General features: G+C 43.6%; 1 protein-coding gene across 2 annotated transcripts in view; it reads left to right on the top strand.

The window, feature by feature from the left end:
- The window catches only part of ATP2A3 (ATPase sarcoplasmic/endoplasmic reticulum Ca2+ transporting 3), a 469813-nt gene that overhangs the window by 352733 nt on the left and 94119 nt on the right, over positions 1-22961 (top strand). For both annotated transcript variants that reach the window (XM_085649576.1, XM_085649575.1), the window contains exon 9: positions 16681-16769. In XM_085649576.1, the coding sequence (XP_085505702.1) occupies positions 16681-16769 (89 nt within the window). The remainder of the gene's footprint in view (positions 1-16680; positions 16770-22961) is intronic.

The following is a 22961-nucleotide window of genomic DNA, read 5'->3' as shown; positions in this document are numbered from 1 at the left end:
TCCTCCACTGGCCACTACATAGTGCCTTTCAAGGCAGTCGGCAGCTTAGTTAGCCCCACCATCATTTCCAGCTTTCGAACACATGGGTGGTGGATGGTTGTTTGTCCAGGACCTCAGCTGTGATTCGTTTCTCGTTCTTCAGGGGCCCTCTCCTCCTTCTGGTGAACCCTGGTTTGAGAGTTCAAGTTAGTTTTGCCAGATCTCGGATTTCTGATGGGAAAGTGGATTGTGAAAGTCCCTGCAAGTATACAGGGCGCCTGCCCTCTTGAGTGTTGAAGGCGCTGCTCAGAAGGTTGAGTTTTATCCGCTGCACCACAGGATGCCAGTGGAGAGCTTTAAGGATGGAGATGTGCTCTGATTGCTTTAGATTGAGGCATTTTTTTACTTCTTGGTTTTGTGTAATCTGTCGTTTTTCAATCGCTTTTTGTGCACTCTGGTAATTTTACCGAAGTCAAGCAGGCGATGGCACCAGCGCCCTGGTCAGTCCATTGTGGCGTGGGACCTTCAGCATCTTCCTCAGGAGCGAGAGATAAAGTTTTTTTTTTAATCAAAAGAGAGATTCTCATCAAGACGGACACTTAGGCTCCTAACTGCTTGTGTAGTGTTGGGGCAATGCCAAGTTCGCCTCATCTATAGGTGAACTAGAAGTTAGGAATGGCTGTTCGTTGAGAAACTACCAATTCCCAGGATCTTGGTTTCACATTAATTGGAGACTTTCTGGTGAGATCTTCCTGCATTGCCACAGTTGTGTTGATCCATCGATGTGAGGCTATTTCATTTTAGTATGGCTGCAATCGGATCTTGTAGAGAATGGGATCAGACAATGAGCTACGTTTTCAACCATGATTTGATGAGTCGAGTCTACCAATAGAGTGAAATCACTTGGAAGCATTATTCTGTATGAAAATGCTTGTGCTGTCAGGGTCAAGCCCACGGTGAATAAAGGGGTGCGTCCCCATTTTTAATCCATTAGGGAAATGATAAAAGAGTAGCTGGGGCATGGGAAGAGCCATACTAGTTCCAAGGAATTGTAGCTTCTTCCCTGTGTTGCAGAGCCTGTCAGTGCATCATGGCTCTTGAGAGCCACGCTTCTGTTTACCACTGAGTCTGTATTCCTCAGAATTTTAGAGTGTGGTGGCAGCAGTGCGAGAGCGGTGGCCCTATCCGATGCAAACCAATGCAAGAGTACCATGGTACAAGCCTGGCACTGTATAGTTGTTGCCTAGAGATGGTAATAGATTGCTCGAATCATTGCTTTTGGTAATGCCAGGCCAAAGGTTTTGGGGAAGAAGACCTCACACCTGGGGCTTATTTAGTGTGAGAAAGCGATGGGAAGGTTTGTGAAGTCCTACTAAGTTTGCCAGCATTTACCTCCTTTCCAGTGGACAGCTCCCTGTCTCTGCCCTGTAGACACACATTTTCCACCCATAATGTTAATGTTACAACTGCAGAAAAACACCCTCCTTCCAGATTCTCCACAGTCTCATCTGCAGTGGTGATTGGCATCAGATCAGGATTCTCCTATTCAGGAACTACGAGTTACACATGCATTTTATGCCACCAAAGGGCAATTTGGGTCACAATAATTGCTGTAAAATGGATCCTAGGTGCGTTGGCTATAAAATGATAATACAAACCAGCTTCTTATGTCAGTGTTTAATCAAAATCACATGCGATCAAAGGAATTTGATTTAAACATAAATTTTCTCACATTGTTTGTACGGTACCTGGAGGGCAGGAGGCGCTTCCTGTTCGGTTTCTAGGTTCGCTGTTTGTACAGTCAACAGGCTTTCTTTACACAACTGTTCACACGTCCTTGCGTGCACTTGGTGTTGCGTTCTGGAGCTCGTTCCTTGGTATGAGGTCATCTCGGTGGTGGTACTGTCCATAAAGTACAGGGAGTACTCTAGGCTTTCCATCAACCAGGTTCTTGGGTACCCCGATGTCCATTCATTACAGGAGTCCAGATGATTTCTTGTTGATGTTGGTCTTTAATGAGTGCAGGCATGGAGTCCCCTTTGATTGCCTCCTGTGTTTACGGACCTCTGAACCTGGCACCTTTCACCAGTCCCACATTTTTTTTTTGATAAACAAATTTACCAGTCCCACATTTAATAGCCAGAAACACAGCACAAAATGGTAGCAAGTTTGAACCCTGGCTAGCCCGACTCAACCTCCGATTGGTTAATAATAATATTTCTTATTTACAGCACTTTGAAATAGCAGAAGTTCTTGCTGGTTAGGGACTTCACTGGAAAGCATAGCTGGAAATGCATGACAATGTGTAATTGGGCCCTACCGATGTAGGCCCTGATACATGGTCACCTGACAATGCACAGATGGCTGCTTTTCCCACTCCAGACAGGTTCAGTATCATGAAAGTGGCAGGAGAGGGGAGTTTACACAATGTCTCTGGTAATGGCGATGTCTATCTAGACATGGAGCTAAATTGCAAACCTTGATTGCCTTTGCTATGGTGCTGAATGGCATCTCGGCCCCTATGAATCCAGGCATGCATACATGTACCCCTACAAACTGCATAGATTTAGTCTTGTTCTTTTGATTAAGGAAGGTGACAGCCACACACACAGGTAAACAAATGTGTAGTTTTCCTTGGGTGTGCCCATCAGCACCAGCTCCATGGCTATGTATTGTCCGTACACAGGATAGCCAAAGTCGCAGATTTTGTTACTGTGCAGTTTTACTATTTTCTTACCAAATAAGTCAGTTTTTCATGCTTAGAAAGCATGTTACTGGATCATCCTAAAAATATGGGTAATGTGTGCGAAGCATTGGGGGATGGGATTTGCACCGTGCAGATCCTTGGGGCAAATTCAAAGTACAAGTGGACGGACCTTTGTGTCGAATTGAGGCTCGACATCAGCATTTCAGTCCTATATCAATGACAGTGAAGCATACACGCCCCACAAGGACGACAGAGTAGTAGACTTGGAAACAATGAAGGGTTATCAGAAGATTAGTAAAGTTGCAAACCCAAATCAATAAAATTAGACATAAATCAATACTCACCTGATAAAACTTATTAAAACATGGCGTATAATCCAAAGCGAGTCGGAATAGGAATTTCAAAGACAAGATATTGAAGGATAGTCCTATGCAAACTGAATAAGGTTTAGTTTCCCCTGAAAAGAAATTCTTACAGCTAAGATAAAGATTCACATGAGGTCAGGGGACGTTTAAGCAACAGGTGACAGCAGGTTAGGTCTCTAAGGCAGAACCAAATTAAATTTCCATTTACAAAAGGAAATCGATTTGCTCGAGAACTTAACTCCATCAGCAAGGCAAAGTAAGCATCGGGTCTCAAGAGAGGAAAGGGGCAACTGCTCCCAAAAGAGCAAATAGCAGCATCTGACGTCAGAAGTGGGCTGGAGCAATCCGAGTCGAAGCTAGTCAGCAGTGCACAATTACACATGCAGTGTCTACTTTGAAGAACAACTCCCTGCTGTGCCCAACAAGTAGGAACCAGTCGCAATCTAGCACTTTGTGGTGGGATGTCTCGGCTCTTCTTTACCAGGCGACTCGCAATGGAAGCCCACAGCTGTAGTTGGATAGCACATCACGTGTCCACACTAGAACTATGGTTAACCATAACGTGAAATTACTATCATCAACCTTTAACATAAAACCACACTATATTTATATGTGAACGTATTTAACATGCATTAGTACATGTGTAAGCAAAATAAAAAACAGTGACTGCGTGTCCCCATGATTCTTCTTTCTTACACTCATTTCCCCACCTGCACCACATTGAACTAACTGTATTTTTAGGTCTCGCCTGACCCAGCGCATGCGCTGGTCTGGCGAGACTTATTGAGAGGGCTCCAAAAAGTGCTACCAGGCCAGCCTAGAGCTACAGTGCATGTGCGCGGGCGCGCGCGCCACTTTTACCGCGATTACTTTCACTTTCGCGGCCGTACGGCCGCTTTGATGTTTGATCGCGATCACTTTCGCGTCCGCACGGCCGCTTGGCATAGCCAATAGGTCTCGCTTTTGGGACCTTATAAGTGTTTAATTATGCAACTGTTGCATTGCTAAACACTTATAAGGTCCCAAAGGCGAGACCTATTGGCTATGCCAATGCTTGTTAAAAAATGCTGAGGGTATGGACTAAAGGCATGGCTAATGTTTATGAACGTTAACAAAGATATGTTTATTTGAGTTCTTTCCACATTGTAAATCTTGCCTCCCAAGGGAACACCCACTTTAGCCCCTCCCCCATTCATATTTAAAATTATGGAAAATGACCCCAACCTGGCAAATTATCCAGAGTATTAAGTTGCATCTGCCTCTGAAAAACTCTGCAGAACATATTTGGCGTCTTTAAATTGGGGTATACTGCTATTTTTGTGTAGCTAAATTGGAGGTGTTACAAATGAATAGGACACTTTACCCCGCACACTTTTACCCCGCATGCCATTACCCCGCAGTTTTTACACCGTAAAATCTGTTACAACGCAGGATTTTACTACGCAATCCATTACAATGCATTCCCCAATAAAACGCAATTTACTAAACTATCTCCACGTTGGCGTTACTTTGGGAAATGCGTTGTAATTGTAAATCCCTGTGTTGTAAAAGATTTTGCGGAGTAAAAAATGAGGGGTAATGGCATGCGGAGTAACCCATGCGGGGTAAAGGATGTTTCCCGTTAAAATCCAGGCCTTCTATGAATGCAGTGTTCAAAATAAAAAACACTTTTTGACACAAATTGCAAAATGGGTTCCACCAAAGGCCCAGATACTGCTGAGAAAGGTGATGAGCTATTCCTTTGACCATTCTGAAATCGTCAGTGTACTAATTGTAAAAGGTTTAAGGATACCTGGTAAAATTTGGTGAAAAATACATAACCCACACACAACGCAAACAGAGGCTCTCGCTGGAACTCAGCATGCAGAAAACCATGATAGCCAGCTGTTTCCTAAAGCCAAAAATACTACATTAAGGGGCCAATTACGATGTCGGACATACTGGAGTCTCACCGACATCTGTTTGGAACTGGAACGGAACAACCTACTGTCGTCGGTTCCATCCCAGGAATTGGGATGCGACAGAACCCTGTTCGGTCACAATCCTATTCTTTACAATGGGAGCATGCATTCCGAATGGAATGCATGCTCTCATTGTAAAGAGCAGGTGCCTGCCACCGGGTGCAGGGATCAACAGGGGCGCAACTTAGGTGCCCCTAGGCCACCCTCTAGGCCACCATTCGATGGCCTTGCACCCATGGGGGCCCCCAAAGACAGATTCCCAATGCCTTTCTGTGTCGGAAAGGCTGGCACAGAACGGCAGTGGGAATCTGCCATCGTAATCCCTCAGCCGGAAAGAGCCGGCCGGGAGACTACTGCAGGTTGTCCGAATGGCGGATGGGCTCTCCGAGCCAGTTGAAGGCCATTTGGAAAACCGATTCGTATTCCCTTCCGACAGACCCCATTGAAATGGGTCGTCGGAAAGGAATCTGAGAGTCAATCACAATCCGGGCTGGAGGGCTCCGACCAATGGTTGAAGCCATTCCAGCTAGCATCGTAATGCGCTCTAAAAGTCTGCTTTGCAAGTATTTATAGGTTTTTTTGCTGCCTCCTGCTTTCTTTGGAAAAGTCTGAAATACAAAATAGAACAAAGTTTTCCAGGGTCTTACAGAATAAGTTGAAGTGGACTATTTGACGGAATTCCTACCAGGGGAAAAAAACCCTTAAAGTGGCGATCCAGTGCAAAGGAAAAAACAGTTCTCTTTACCAAGCCCTGCATCGCTAACAACCCCCAACATCAGGCATTCTATGATGTTGTCTACTACGTTTTGCGAAGTATTGAGATGCCATTCACTGGATAGTCCCTTTGTTTCTGTGCTACTTTGAACCTGAAAGGGTTTTGAGATGGATGCATATTAGGGGTGATGGCTTTAAAACAGGTCTGCTGGACATTTTCCTTGATTGTCCACACCTGATCTGCCTCTCTAGACTTAATGTAGCAATATAGCCTGCTGGCGAAGGCTATAATACTTGCTAAAGTCTCTCGCTCTGAATTGTAGGCCTGAACCACATTTGAGGCATTATAACGAGGGTTAGGGCTTTTAACAACTATTGTAGCCCGAGGCTGAAGGACTATACTGGTATAATAACATTCCACCCACTGTTGTACTGTTCTAAATGAAAAGAGAGAAACAAAGATAAGCATTGGAATATTGAAGGAGGAGGTCTGTATCAGTCATTGTTCTCCCTAAACCACTACATTGTCATCAGTGCATCTCTCAACATTTCAATGGACTAATATAGCTTTATATGCTGCAGCAGAGGGCGATACCGGTTGTTAAAGGCTCTGAGCTCGAGTTATAGGCCTGAGCCGCAGGCGACGGTTTAGAACGCAGGAGAGGGCCTTTAACAACACATAAAGCCCGAGGCAACAGGGCTGTCAGACTATTAGAACATTACACTCACTAAGGGTAGAATGTTCTAAATTAAAAAGGGTGAAAGATAAACCATTTATTGGAACGTTGGAGCTTCGGGCTTATATCTGCCATTATAAACCCAGAGCCATTCCATTGTCTTTGATGGAGCTCTCGACATTGCAATATTCTAATATAGCCTTATAGCCTACTGCTAAACCCACCATTTGAGACCTGCTCCAGCACTATTGGGCTGAGATGAAGATAAAAACGGATGCAGGAACACGGACCATTCCTTTAACAAATTTTTTTTTATCATAGTTATAGAAAATATAAGATAATAAACGTTCTGTAGTGAAAACCAGAATTCTGCTTTACCATACGAAATAGTGTGTAATAGAACAACATATCTAGAATAATACATGTAGACCCATGTAGAATGAATCAGAATATTAAGGGAAGCACTTTGTACAAAATTCCATGTGTGGTCAATAAGGAGGTTAGAACATACGCCCGGCTATTCCTGAACAGGCAGAGTGATGTCACACACGGATACCGCTCCACCTGATTCACAATCAGTTGAAAAGGACACAAGTTGGAGTAGAGCAAGCATGCCTGTACTTACTTCATAAACAAATGTGTGCCTTGCTTTGAAAAGATGCAGTGAGCTCAAAAGAGAGCCAGTGAGTTCATCATAGGGGATCTGTTATTTTGCCCTCTGATGTCACAGATATTTTGCAGCTGTCATGGAATCTTTCGCATAGCATGTCATTGATCCAGAGCCATGTGAAATCCCAGATGTGTTCCAAAGTAGTAGCGTCATGTCAAGAATATCTCCAAAAGGTAGTAATGATAAGGAGGGCGCGCAGATTGTTTCATTACCATGTTTCTTCTTACCAATGCTCCATTTAACTCTCATTACTTACTCTTGGTAATGTGTTCATGGCTCCTACACATTCACAGAAAGCAATAGAAATGCTTTGTATTTACTGGGTGCCATGCTGGTGTGTTGCAGGTTGATGTAGCAGAACATTAGAATTGGAGGATAGCCGGGTTGCATAAAAAGTGGTGCAACTCCTACAGTTTTATTTAATATAAACTCCTTTCTTTTGTTTTCCAACTACAAAATGAGAGATTATTTTTAGAAAGACAACACATAAACAATACTTTGTGTATCACTGTTGGAAAGTGGGTTATTGGTAGGGGCAAATGTAGGTCTGCCACTGGCAATGAGGCCACTAACACCTGGTAGGACCCAGTATAGGTCTTAGAAAATTATTCCTATGCTCAACCCTTGGAAACGTGGCTGCGAGCAGACAGGCTTAACTTCAAAGACAGGTCTGTAAAGCATTTAAAAACACAATTTCAGTAAATAATTAAAACACAACACAAAATAAAAACCCAACAACAATTTATAAAAATAGGTCGTATTTTTATCTTTTAAATGACACCAAAACGAAACAAATCCACTGTAGGAAACCAGAGATATGAATTTTTAAATATTAGTCACTATCTAGGTCTTAGAAACCAACAGTGCCCCTTTTAGTCATTTCGTTTTCTCTGACAGGGACACACCTTTAGAAACTGTTCTGGATAATATCTCACCACTGTGTTCGGCCGCCTTCTCCAGCAGGCGGGTCCAATTAGAACTTCTTCCTGAAGTTCTGCTTGCGGGTCCCAAAGTATCTAACACACAGTCCAAGGTTCTGGAATCTCCAAGAGGGTCCTTGAAAGTGTGAAACTTCAATTCTTCAATCCACTTGAACAAAACCCTTTCAAATCCACCGGTTCTCCAGGCTGGGGATTCTTTGTGGGGATGTCCAGGTGAGCTCTGTTAACCTGTAGCTTGCAGGGAGTCTAGTTCCTAGTCCTTTTGTAGCAAGGTAATCCACAGGGCTGCAGTTTTCAGATGGTGCAGTTTTCAGAGGTCAGGGCTTAGAAGTCTTTGCACAGCAGAATTCACAGCAGGGCACCATTTGCTTCAGTAAGTTTCAAGCAGCAGATCTGGAGGGCTCTGCCCCTATCAGATACTTATTCAAAATTCTCTGGGTCAAGCACCAGGTCACTTCTGACCAATGAGAGCAGGGCAACTCCTCATAGTTATGACCACATCCTGTAGAGAGTGGCATTACTTTGTCCCAGTGTGCATCATTCTTCCAAATCCATAATGGCTGATTTTCCAGCAAGGAGGTAAGAGCTGGCTAATCACACCCCCTGGGATGGCTTATTTCCATGGACTCTCCCCCTACCATCTGCACATACCTTCCTTAAGCCTAGCCCTGACTCTGGGTCAAGAGTGTCGGAGTGAAACTGAAACCCAGGTCTCCCCTCTGCCTTTGAAGAGCATAGTTTACGACTCCACCTCCTGGCCTGGCATTCCTATAGACCAGCACACTGCCCTCCCAGCAGAGTGGTTCTTTATCACCTCTTCAAAGCAGCCTGGCTAATCCACTTAACTCTGACCAATCAGGGCAGACCACTGGAAGGCTGAATTTGGACTTACAAACAAGAAAGTCTTATAACTTCTTGTATGTACACTTTAGGAGAAATTCAACAATATAATATTGTTGGATTTACTACTACCATTCTGGGAAGTCTTCGAATGGTCCGGCTAGTCCTCTCCTATCAATATTTATTAATCAATACCTTCCTACTATGTTAACCTATGGGCCATGGGGTTTGCAATGGGGAAAATGACTTGGGCCAGTTTTCTAGCACAAGGGCTTATAAAAACATATTTTATAAGTATTTCCCTAATCTCTACAGGACACCCACCCCCTGTGCAACTAAGGGAGACTTTAGGGGTTCTGAATCTGCAGAAATATTGCAGATCCTCCTTACCCAGTACTTCTAGCATCAAAGTCGAATGTGAGCAGATCTTTAATACAATGTGCGGAGGGAAATGTAAAATTTCACTTTACCCAGACATATAAAAACTCATTTTATAAGGGTGTACCTTATAGATAACTGACCCCCCCACCCCTGGGATAAAGTCGAGTTTGGCCACAATTTAAGGTTTAAAAGCAGTCCTGGCAACCAGTACTGCTTTTAAACTGACCTCAGGCTTCAGCACTGCACACATGCTGGTGCAGAAAATCTGCTGGCCTCTAAACTGACTTCTAGGTAGTTTCAATATACTAGGGGCTTATGGGGTAGGTCATGCCAATTACAGGGGTACCCCACCATACCATAGTGTACCCTAATGTATGTTGGGTGTCTTAACTGTATTCTAATGTGTTCCTTTTAGCTTGGCACTGGTCCTGGGCCTGGTTAGTCAGAGCCCAGGGTCAGTCAGAGTCAGTTACCACCAGTTCAAGTCAGCAAAAAGTTAGGGGGTGCCCAGGGCACAGGATGACTTTGCAACAATCACAAGCAGAAGAAACTCAATCTGTGGTGTCAGTAAGGCGCCCCGAAGCAGGATTTGATCCTAGACTGGGTTACAAGGTTTTTCTTAACTTCTTGTTCTTACAATTCCTCGACTAGGTCAACATGTGCCTCTCTCTCTCTCTCTCTCCCACCCCCATGCACCCCCCCACCCTCTTGATTGATTTCTGCAGACAGCTTCTGTGCTTGTACACGGCCGCCTCCATGACCGTGCAGAGATCCATTCCCATTTCCCATGCTGCTCATGACCCTCCTCCTACAGTCCCCGCAGCACCACAATACCTTTTATGTCTTCCAGGTGTGTTTGTGTCTTTAGAGGGCCAATCTAATGAACAGAAAAAAGAGTTCTTTTTGTCCAGCCCCACACTGCGAACAATCCCCAGCAATGAGTATTCCACTATGTTGCTCTGTTTGGTGATTACTGCTGGGGTTTTGAGATCTGTGACATCCGTCATCAGATGGCCCCTTCAGCAGACTGTCCCAGCGACGCTGCTTTTCATCAGGTATGAATGGCTTGGAGGTTTCTGGGAGTCATTATTCTTCAGCCAAGACCGGATTTCGAAAGAGGAATTTCCTGTAAGCCTCAGGTGACGAGCGTTCTCCATTGGCACGTTGCTGTCGCATGCTTCTTGGAACACAGACTCTCGCTAGATGCTGTCGCAGGCAATCCCGAGGTCCCTTCCTTCAATGATCCATCCAACGCGTCATCCTTTTTCCTGAGGTGAATGTTCGGTTTCCTCTCTTCATCCAAATTTGGTCCCCAGTTTGAAACCACACCGAAATCCGGTATTTGTAAAGTGCAAACTACTCACCCCTAAGGGTCTCAAGACGCTCGGGCCTTTGGCGAGATTAAATGAGCTATTGCCCAGAGTCACTTGATGCTGAGCAGAGCTGCCGCCGGTGCTGGGGATCGAACCGTAAGCCCCGCGCCCGCAGTCAGTCGCCCTGGCCGCTGCGCCACACCTCTCCCTCTCACTTACACATTTCAGTAATCATACCAACAATAAATTTAGGCAGTTCCGTTTTAATGATGCATGGTAAAAAATGAAAATTACATTTGGTAAATCAACATGCACTCATTTGGATTTATTTGAAAAGAAAGCCCTTGGAGCATTGGCAGTGCATGATTACATAAAGGATTACTGTTTGTGCTGGTTTTATTTTACGTTATAGATCTATATTGACATGAACATGCAACATTGGTTGGTGGAAGTGGACAGGGATGTGCCACCTCAGGTGAGCTCCTGTAGGGTGTGCATGGAAAGTGCTAATCCAGAATATTAAACTCTAAAAAGTAGATTTTGAGGTCTCACTTGAATTACTGGTGGGAGAGGGGTGAGCAGAAAATGTACTAGGAGGGAAGCGCCATGTACTGGTGTGTTTTATGTAAGCTAATGGCTGAATACAGGGAGTCATCCTGACATGAAGGAACATGGCACCCCGTCTTTAGACTTCTAGTCAACGTAGTGAGCCGTAGAGGCTATTCAATCAAATACAAATACACAAGTTGTTGTACCATTTTACTTAAACTAGGATAATGCGTTTCTGCTCTAGCTATTTTAAATGCAAAAGAAACAATTGATGGATGGAATGCTGGACAATGCAAACATTCACCCCAGTCACAAGGATCTGGGTTTAATCCAACATTCTTTTGCTCACCATACCACCCCAGTTTTGACCCAGCCATATGCAAATCAGCCTTGACCCTGCTCCTTGTGGGAATAGTACAGCCCAAACTGCCAAGCCAGGCCCTCCCTGGACCGGAAACAAGCATCCTGGACACGGACAAGACAGGGTGAATGATGGATTTAACCCAGATCTCTTGACTGCGGAAGAAAGTTTGAATCATTCAAGCATTCCGTCCATCATTTGTTGCAGTTACACTAGTAGTTATTTTAAAGGCACAAAGATAGCTCAAAAGCATTGTCCTTCTTGTTTGCTATCTTACTGGGTGGAATAGTCCACTTTGCAAAGGGTTTAGTCTAGTAGCGTTTGCCATTCATTTATGATAGCTTGTCGTTTGCGCATGGAACCATCTTTGGTATAGGGGTATCTATCACTACATTGCTGTTTGACTGCTGACCTTCTTTTCTGCTACATTACTAACATTCTTGAAGTTTGTGCAGCTTTAGTTAATTCGAGTAGGTGCTTCTGAATGATATTGAACGATTTTTACACTTCCTGGATAAATCACTTTAAAAAACATAAGGACCCATGAATGGTATCACACGTAAAACCATACTGAATACGTGTAGGTGCCTATGTTAAGATGCAGACGATTGCAGGATGCTGGTATCATAAATAACTAACCACCAGAGATTCATATGTACACCTTCATGTTCAGGGGGAACCCTCTGAATGAGATGTCTTCTTCAGAATGGAGGTGAAACAGATGTGCTTGTGCATCTAATGCATTGTGCACATAGTACATTATCCTGTCCCACTCCTGTGCAGTTTCTTGAAAAAAAATAATAACATTGTATACACAGAATTAAGCTTAAAACATTTATTGTGAATGTAATCTAGATAAACATTTGGTCTGTATGAAAACCTACATCAGTTCAGTTTGCAAAGAAAGTATTTTTATGTCTCCTCCGAGAGTCCCTATATTGCAAAATGAAGGGCGGGCACGCTTGATATAATTTGTGCCAATTCACAAAACCTTTTCTAAAAAATCAGAATTCAGCCCATTATATTTTTTCTCCTATGATTTGTGTGGCTTTCTGGCTTTTATGGTAATCACAAAAAGATTTACTCTACACTGGAACTACACATTAATGTAAATAAAAACACTATTAGCAGTTGCATTATAATACAGCACCTAATGCTGTTTAAGCAGTGAGCTTTGAAGACAATTAAATCTTTATCTTTAAATTAAGTATACTATTTGACTTGTATTACTGCACGCTCAATATTGGAACTACAAAGGTTTTGCTTCAGTTCGAAACAACCTACGCTGTAAAGTGGTCATTGGCAGTCGTGGTCAGAAAAGTGGTTTATTTGTGGAAATCATGCAGTATTGTCCTGGCTTTGAACAAAAAAAGAATGACAAGACTGGTTTGAGAAGATTGAAGATTTGGCAACATGGACCGAAGACGGCTGAGGTGGGGTGCACCAGGATGGTCTTGGCTAGTCGTGGGACGATGAAGGATTATGAAAAAGAGCTTTGTTGCGTGCATTCTGGCATTCTCGTTGCTTATCAATTTAGATCGTACCACGATAGGCCGCCCCGGCTCTTGTCATAAGATGGGCAATGCGCAAATATTCCGATGATGAACATCCGCTTTAATCCGATTGAGTTGGGAGGCAAGAGATGAGAAAGGGGTGGTGTTGACCACAATGACGGGGCCTGTGGGCACTGTTGGCAAGGAGCAGATGGCCACGTGCACTTCCTGCTGTTCTAATCAGAACTTCGTGACATCCGAACCGGTTGTTCAAAAAGGACAATGTTTGACCTTGCTAACGAGGCATTATTATGGATACTGGTGTGAGGTACTGAGCAGATGTTTCAAGTGAAGGGTGATCTCAAGTAGGGGAAGTGAAGGACACCAGTCTGGGGATACTTAGACGATGATTTTACACAGGGACAGCCAGTAGATCCCTCTCCCAGTGGTAGAGGTAGAAAGGCCTTGGAAATACCTGTGCCCATCGGTTTATTCTCAGCGATCAGACTCCGCTTAGCCTAGTGAGGGTGCAGGAGCCACTCTCGGCGGCTCGACTATTGGTGCTGTTACACTCTGAGTCTTGTACACTACAAGCAGAACATCAAAAGAAAATGGAGCACTGATAGTGGACTTGCACATTCCCAAACAACCATTGGAGCTTTACAAGGAATGCTAAAAAAAAAGTCAAACAGACTCAGTGTGGCACAGTACTCCACTTACTGTTTTTCCATTGCTAGCTTGCCAAAAGTTACATGTAGTTTGTTTATTATATAGAATTTGAGAATTTTACAAACCTCATCGACTGCTTTAACAAACTTATTTTACAATCAGATTCTCGGAGTATCACCACATGCTCATCATGTAGTATGAAAGGGCCTGATTTGGACTTTGGCGCAGAAGGCACTTTGTAGCAACGGTGACTGAGCACCCTCTCCACCAAAGCGAAATTAGACCAGCTCATTTAGAGTCGGGCGGATCTTTACTATGTAGACGGCAGGGACTACTCGTCCCCACCGCCTACATCCACCTGAGACAGCCCAATGGAGTAAGGACTGTCAGATGTTTGGCCATGTGTACCCCCTTCCTTTTTAGAGTGGGCAAACACATGGCCAGTTTTCACTGTCTGTCACCGCCAGGTAAGTCCTGGTGGTAAGGGGCAGGGAAAACTGGAAAATGACCCCAGGCCATGGGAGAAAACTCCCATGGTGAGAGAGACATTGTTTTTTTTATTTTTCAAAAACAAAATCAGGCTTAGAATTTCTCTTTTTGAAAATGTAAAAGAAGTTGTAAGTTTGACATAGGCCTGAACCAAACCCATACGCCAGAGTCAAAATGAGGCCAAGAGATTCTTTGGAGATCATTTCCTCATGTTAAAATGACAAAATAAAAGAATACAACAAGTATGCCCAGACAGGGATAATACTAATAAAAATGGCTGTAATGGAGATAACATGCACCAATGAAACACATTCTTTAAGATCCTAAAGCCAGTTATCAAAGACTTGCCAGGAAAATCCTAGCCCCACACAGCAGATGATAGTCATTCCCTGTTCCCCTCTGGCAGCTTTGTGTACCATCCTGAGGGGCGAACCACAGGCGCTGGCAGCGGCCCCCAATCATCTAATGGCCAATGAATATCTTTGAGACTCGGCCTCTTCAAAGCCCAGTGTTCTCATAAATGATGTCATTTGAGATGTCATGAATGTTGTTATGAATGCTATGATTTAACATGCTGTAAGTGATGCAATATGAAAGGCTATCAGCAGTGATTGGGGAAGGCGCGAGTTATAGTTCATTTAGTTTGTCTAGCAAGTTGACAACACTGTGTACGGAGGTGTGCGTGTCATAGTACGTTTTGCTTGGGGCACATATTATAACTTTATATATATTAATAACTTTAAGTTATAACTTTTCAATTTATAAGTTTTGTGTAGTTTAGGTTGATTTTTTTATGGAAATAATAATTTAGGTTTTCCTAATTTAACTAATATTAAACCTTTTAGTTTCTAACCATAAAATGTTGTTTATCATGGAACTAATTTGTTAATTCTTTTTTTTTGCACAGTATATATATATATATATATATATATATATATATATATATATATATATATATATATATATATATATATTTCATAACGAACTTTGAACTTTCTGGAGTTTACTGTGGTACCAAAAAAAGAAGAATTAACAAATTAATTCCATGATAAACAACATTTTATGGTTAGAAACACATGTTTTACAAAGATAAAAGGTACACATTCAATGAAAAATGAAAAAACTAAAAGGTTTAAGATTAGTTATAATTAGGAAAACCTATATATGTGTATATATATATATATATATATATATATATATATATATATATATATATATAGAGAGAGAGAGAGAGAGGTCACCTATATATATGTGTGTGTGTGTGTGTAACACATATGGGCAGAGGTGTGTGTTTGTTTGCCTAAAATATTTAAATCTGACTTAATAGAAATATGTGTGTGTATATTTAGATATATAATTTAACGAGCATACATATAACATTAGATTTCAACATTTTAAGCAAACTAAAACTATTTTACAAAGAAAAGTAGTTGCACAAATGAATGTGTGTTGTGTGGTGCAATGTCTGTTTTTCTGTTTTGCCTCCTGGCACATTGAGCCGCAGTGGTGGTGGGGCTCAATGGGTGCAGGGGAGAGGGTTACCAGGACAAGTAGCACCTCATCTGCCCCCACATCCCCATAAAAAGACACCAGTGTCAGTAGCCTCTCATCACATTCTGCAGAGGGGCACCATCATTTTGTGTTTTGCCGCTGAGCACGTTATTTTACTATTCCTTGCATTTCTTATATGCCTCTTCTAGTTGTGTATGTATCTTCTTCCAGGTTGCTTTGGGGCAGTCAGCCAAACAGTGCTCACGTTTTGGTCATACACATAATCTATACATTTCACAAAGTGCAGGCTACTCCAACAGAGCCCAGCTTTAGCAGTACTAATGCATCACCCACTCATTAAGCTTGGTTTTGAAGAACGAGAAATGTTCAAACTAATGGGCTGAGCACCTGGTTTCAGACTGTGCCCAGTAATGCCATGCACTGTGATTGGATTTATACTTTTATGTATGTATGAATTGCTATTTATATAGCAGAGTGGCAGTACATTCTGGGGGTGTTGGAGAATGATGCAAGAACGCATAGATCAAGCGGAGATTTACATTTTTTGTAATTTGCACAATTATGTGTAACAAATTTAAATTTTTAGGCACAGGGAAATGACGTGACTTCTCCAGAATGAAAACATTTTAGTGAAGTAGCTGAGACCGAGACTTGAACCCACAGCTTCCAAAGTCGGCAGCTTAGTTACTAGACCTCAATTCCTCCCTGGGGTGTTCTGTAAAGCACTCCAGGACGGTTAGTGTTTTTGTTAAGTATGTGTTGTGTTGTTGTGTCACCCTGCATCTCCTGTTTACCCAACACAAAGGACGTTTGCAATCTAACAGTGGTCCATATGCACCATGATCCCATGCTCTGCCTAACAAAGAGCTATGCTGTCAGCTGAGCCAGCTCTAATGGACTCTTAACGGGGCTATGAAGATTCATTGTGTTTTCTATCAATGTTATGGTCAGGCATATAATCAAGTAATTATCAATATGAAAATGAACAGAAAACAAGTCTCCCGCATGGAGTTGCGCTGCCTGGTGCTCTTAGTCACCGACTCTTCTTTTCTTTCACAGATGTTTGTTCTTGAGAAAATCGATGGCATTAATTGCAGCCTCCACGAGTTCAGCATCACGGGGTCGACCTACACGCCTGAAGGCCAAGTGTAAGTAGCTGCATCACCTATTCTGTGGTATCTTTTATCCTGTGCTGTACATACAACAAAAACGCAGGGCCAAGTGCCTATGATGTGAGGGAATGAAGAGCGGGAGCTGCAACTCCTTCAGTTATATGGGGTGCGAAGAAATAAAGGGCGGTGCTGCGATCCAATAGTTGAATGGGGTACAATGGAATGAAGAGCGGGAGCTGCGACTCCTTCAGTTGTATGGGGTATGAAGAAATAAAGGGCGGTGCTGCGATCCAATAGTTGAATGGGGTACGATGGAACGAAGAGCGGGAGCTGTATGGGGTATGAAGAAATAAAGGGCGGTGGCGCGATCCAATAGTTGAATGGGGTACGATTGAATGAAGAGTGGGAGCTGCAACTCCTTGAGTTGTATGGGGTACGAAGAAATAAAGGGTGGAGCTGCGATATAATAGTTGAATGGGGTATGATGGAACGAAGAGTGGGAGCTGCGACTCCTTGAGTTGTATGGGGTATGAAGAAATAAAGGGCGGAGCTGCGATTCAATTAGTTGTATGGGGTGCAAAGAAATAAAGGGCGGAGCTGCGATTCAATTAGTTGTATGGGGTGCAAAGAAATAAAGGGCGGAGCTGCGATTCAATTAGTTGTATGGGGTGCGAAGAAATAAAGGGTGGCGCTGCGATTCAATAGTTGAATGGGATACAATGGAATGAAGAGCGGGAGCTGCGACTCCTTCAGTTGTATGGGGTTCGAAGAAATAAAGGGTGGAGCTGCGATCCAATAGTTGAATGGGGTACGATGGAACGAAGAGCGGGAGCTGCAACTCCTTGAGTTGTATGGGGTATGAAGAAATAAAGGGTGATGCTGCGATCCAATAGTTGAATGGGGTACAAGGGAACGAAGAGCGGGAGCTGCAACTCCTTGAGTTGTATGGGGTATGAAGAAATAAAGGGCGGAGCTGCGATTCAATTAGTTGTATGGGGTATGAAGAAATAAAGGGCGGAGCTGCGATTCAATTAGTTGTATGGGTGCGAAGAAATAAAGTGCGGCGCTGCGATTCAATAGTTGAATGGGGTACGATGGAACGAAGAGCGGGAGCTGCGACTCCTTGAGTTGTATGGGGTATGAAGAAATAAAGGTCGGAGCTGCGATTCAATTAGTTGAATGATGTACAAAGAAAACCAGGGCGGTGCTACGATTCAGTGGTTGAATGGGGTACAATGGAACAAAGAACGGGAGCTGCGACTCCTTCAGTTGTATGGGGTGCGAAGAAATAAAGGGCGGTGCTGCGATTCAATTAGTTGTATGGGGTGCGAAGAAATAAAGGGCAGCGCTACGATTCAATCGTTGAATGGGGTACGATGGATTGAAGAGCGGGAGCTGCAACTCCTTCAGTTGTCTGTGATACACAGGAATCAAGGGCAGAAGCCTTGACCAGATCAATTGTATGGGGTACAAAGGGATGGAAGACACGCATTGTGATCCCATAAGTTGTATGCAGTGTGAAGGAATATAGGGCTGAGATGTGACTCAATATGTTGAATGTGGTGTGAAGGAATAAAGGGTGGAAGTTATGACCTCAAGTGTATGGGGTTCGAAGGAAAGAAGGGTCAGAGGTGTGACCCCCATCAGTTGTATGGGGTATGAGGGATGGAAAGGCGGGAGGTGTGACTCCACCAGTTGTTTGTGAAACACAGGAATGAAGGGCAGGAGTTGAGACCCCATCAGTTGTATGTCATACGAAACAATAAAGGACGGAGCTGTGATTCAATAAATTAAATGGGGTATGAAGGGTAGAAGTTGTGACCCCATCTGTGGTATGGGTAAGAAGGAATAATGGGCGGAGCTGCGACTCAATACGTTGAATGGGTGCAAAGGAATGAAGGGTGGAAGTAGTTCCTTCAACAGTTGTATGGGGTAAAAAAGGAATGAAGGTAAGGGGCTTGTGATTCAATCTGTGTATCGGGTCCAAGTTTAATGAAGGGCAGGATCTTTGACTCTATCAGGTGTATGTACAAATTAGTTCATGAAGGGAGCGGCCACGACTTTGGGTGTGTGTTGTATCAGGTCAGTGCAGTGACTCTAAGGTGTGTTTTGGGATGGTGAGAGTGGGCAGGGACTCATACGTATCTGGTAGAACATAAATGAGGGCGCAGTTGATGGATGAGGTGTAGCTGCGTTAACCACGGGAACTAGGAGTGTGTCAGGTGTGTATAGAATATTATTAATGAAGGAAGGTGTGGCCCTTTCAGGTGTATGAGGTAAAGTCTAATTTGTTGAGGTGTGAATCCATCAGGTGTATGCAGAACGTGGAACCTGATAGTGCATAGGGTGAAGGTGGGACAATGTCAATTATCAGATCTATGACTGAAGTGTGTGTAGTAGACGAGATAGAGCTGATACTTCATCAGGTGTATGTGGCACAGGTGCCTCAAGGAATCTGTGACCTTAGAACGCCATTCTGGCTGGGCTGTGTCTGTGAAGAGCCTCTGGTTCATGAGGATGAATGGAGGGGGCTCTAAGAGATGTATACGGGATAGGATTAAAGAAAGGAGCAGGGAGTGCGAGATTTATGTGTTACTTGGCATAAGAAAAGTAAGGAGAGAGTCAATTGCATGCATCTGGTACCTGATTGGTAAGACGAGTAGTCTATGGATCAGGTGTGGGTGGTCCAAGGTAATAAACATTGCTGGTCTTGTATCATATCAGATGTGGGTACATTCGTTTCTACTGTATCAATGCATATTTTGCTTCACTGGACATCATTATGGCACCTAATATTTTTGTTTTAGTTGTGCAAGTAAACCAGGGAAGTTTCATATTTTTAGGTCTACCTTTATTCCAATATTTACTGGGTAGGAAGCTTTTGATGCTGGTTCATGGATTTAAAAATGCCATTTTATAGGATCGGCCTATCAATGAAGCTTGTCGAAGGTTTGCTTCAGATGCACCACTAGACGGACCCAGTCTTGACAGGTTGGTTTCTGAGTCAATGCTTTTTCACAGACAGATTACTCGACGAGATGTACTTGCAAAACTCTGGTTGGTTCTGAGTCCACGTTTCCCATAATACTCCACTTTGCACAGGCATCTTTTTGTAGTGCGCTCGTTAAGCATACAGATCCATTTAACACCTCTTTGAAGTTAATGAGGGCTGTTTGTGTGCCAAGCGGTACAGAGGCTGCATTTCTGCACGCCCTGGGATTTGCACGATTCATTATTAAACGAAAAACATGGCCTTTCAGAGTTCGTGCCTCATGTGGAGTGCTTCGGTCACCTTTCATTAGATCTGATGCGATGTGATGAATGCGGACTAGTTCACCCAAGTGACATTAACTCTCTACATGCAAAGCCAGATGCGCACTTTCCAATTTTTTTCCCAGGCTCATGCACAGTTCCTTAAACATGATATTCGGCTGCTACATAAGGCATAGCTTGTTGGTTTCTGGAAATGCAGCAGGGGTTGTGGCAAGATTAGAAACCCTGCTTGTTTTATCGAGTTCTTTCTGCCCATCTCTCCTCTTATTGTCTGGGTTATTCTCTTCTATTTTTGTTTGTTTGGGTCACTCCTCATGTTTGTCTTGTGGTCAGTCTTTTTGTCCAATACACAGAGTTAAATATACATGTACATATATACTCAAATGTAGATCTACTCCTTTACTTAAGTATAACATTCCACGTTCTTGCTGTTCACCATTTCTGAGTGGAGATTTACACCTAGATGTAGGTTTACAAGTGCAACGTTACTACTAGTATATTTTCACCTGTTCCTGGAGTTCTCCTCCACCAGGATGTAGGTCTCCCTATTGCAATAGTCTCAGTCGTTTATGAATGTATGTTTTGAATTAGCATGTCCCTCCTAAACTTTTTTAAACTTTATTTTCCTTTTTTAGTCAGATAACAAACCATAGGATTCTGACAGACATACATTTCCATACCGTGTTACATTTCGTATTGCGTTAACAACATTTCGTAATCAGTAGTACTAATTTTACCCCTTCCACAACTCGTCCAATTGTGTTCCCACTGCTTGAGCGATCTGATTTGGCGATCTTAAGTGTGCATCACATATAAGGCATTGGCGTTGTTTGTGCGCCTTGCTAAGCCACGGGTTCAGGGGTGTGATCCGAATCTGCTTGTGTTTCGAGAAGATATGTTAGGAGTGGTTGCCAAATGTCACGCGGGTGTGAGGTAGGGGGTTGAAGTTGAGCATATGTCACTATTGGTGCTTCAGCTGGCGATCCAGCACTAAAGTGTCAGTGAATGCTTGCTGCCCCAGCGTATGGCACTTTCACTTTTTGCTAGAATCAAAGCTATTGCCACCTATCTGTGCCCTGGTTTTGGGGCGTTGTGCAGAAATCCGAGTAACGCCTCTAATGGACCAGGTGTGTGTGCCAGGTGTATTGTGCGTGAAAGTTTAATGTATACAGCTGCCCAGAATCCAGCTAGTTTGGTGCAAGTCCAGGTAATGTGTAAAAGGTCTGCATGAGGAGCCTGGCATTTAGGGCATGAATGTGAGCGAGTAGTGTCCATATGATGTATTTTGTAGGGGGTGACATATGCCCGCCATAATAATGTAAAATAATAACAACTTATGGTTCATGGAGATTTTATGTGTTTCTGCGCAGTACTACTTCCATTGGAAGTCTGATAATGCGTGTCCTACAGTAGTGTGATACAAGCTTTGAGTAGTTCAGACATTAGATGCTCCCCGCCAGGGTCTTAAATGAGTTGAGTAAGGGGGGTGAAGTCTTGTGGCTCGGGTGGGTAGCTGGGGATTTGTGCACGGAGAGCATTTTGTAGTCTGCGCAATACAAAAAGTCCATCGGTGTCGCGCAGTGTAATCGAGCGTCTTCTGTCCATGAAAACACGTGGCCCTGGGGGCATAGGTCTCCCATTGTGTCAAAGCAGAATTTAGTGATGGTGCACTTAACGATGTCCTGTTGTGTGATGGGCAACCAGATGTTGCCTGCCAGCGGGAGGGCTGGTGAATAGAGTAGGTGTCCGCCTGTGGATCTGGCTAACTTCCTCCATGTTCAGCTAGTTGTAGAGATGGATTGAATATACTGTGGGTCGCGTTTCAGACCTTCTGGTAAAATTGCAGAGAGTAGGATCAGGTGTGTGAGGTCTACCTCTGGTTTGATGTATGGGATTCTGGGATTTTGGCATCTGGGGGATACCAATATTTTACTGAGTCTTCACACATTACTAGAGGGTACTAAGTGTCCATTACCCCAGTGCAGGGGGTCAGTGGGAGCATCTCAGACTTGCCCCAGTTTATCTTAAGGCCAGACAATACCCAAACTCTACCCACCTCTCTAAGTATTGGATTGAGGTTGTCACTGGGTTGTCTAATGTACAGAATAATGTCATCAGCATACAGCATCATGAGCAGAGGACCAGTTTCCAGTTGTAGCCCTCTGTGAATGTGTTGTTCTTGTAAGTGACGTACTAGTGGGTCCAGTGCTAAAACAAACAACAAGGGCGACAACGGGCATCCCTGTCTGGTCCCCCTCATGGGATGGAATGCCCTAGTCAGCGGATATTTGCTGTGGGTTTAGTGTATAATAGGTTGATAATGGAGGTGAATGTGCCTGGAATGCCCATTCTTTGAAGCGTGGGTTGCAAAAAGGACCATCCCAGGGAATCAAATGCTCTTTCAGTGTCTAATAGCATGGCAGCAGCTGGGGTAGCTGGGGAAATTCTGTGGAGGATCACGAAGAGTGTGCGTATAATCAGAGCCGTGTATTTATGTTGGCCGAACCCGGATTGCGCAGGGGAGATAATCGGATCCAATATAAGGGAGAGTCTGGTAGCTAACATTTTGGCAAGTATTTTATTATCGAAATTCAATAGGGACAATGGGCGGTAGGATCCGCAGAATAATGGATCTTGTCCTGGTTTGGGGAGTAGAATTATCACTGCTTCCCGGGTAGTGGGTGGGAGGATGCCCTTTTCCATTGCTTCCTGATATATTTCTAAGAGATAGGGGGCGAGTAAGTGTTTGCTAAAAGCAACCCGAAAAGCCATCAAGACAATGGCGCCTTTGGGCCGTCCATGGGATCTATTGCTTGGGTGACGTCCTCTTCTGTAAAGGGTTCACTTAGAAACTGCCAGTGCGCGCTATTTAGCCATACCATGGCTATTTCGTCTAAATGACTTTCGCATTCCACTGTACCCTCGTGGGAACAGGAGGTGTATAAGTCTGTGTAA

The sequence above is a fragment of the Triturus cristatus genome, chromosome 3_2 (assembly GCF_964204655.1).
Source record: "Triturus cristatus chromosome 3_2, aTriCri1.1, whole genome shotgun sequence".
NCBI classification, from domain to species: Eukaryota; Metazoa; Chordata; class Amphibia; order Caudata; family Salamandridae; genus Triturus; species Triturus cristatus.
Note: the sequence above shows the minus strand (reverse complement) of the source record. Positions and strands in the feature narration are given on the sequence as shown.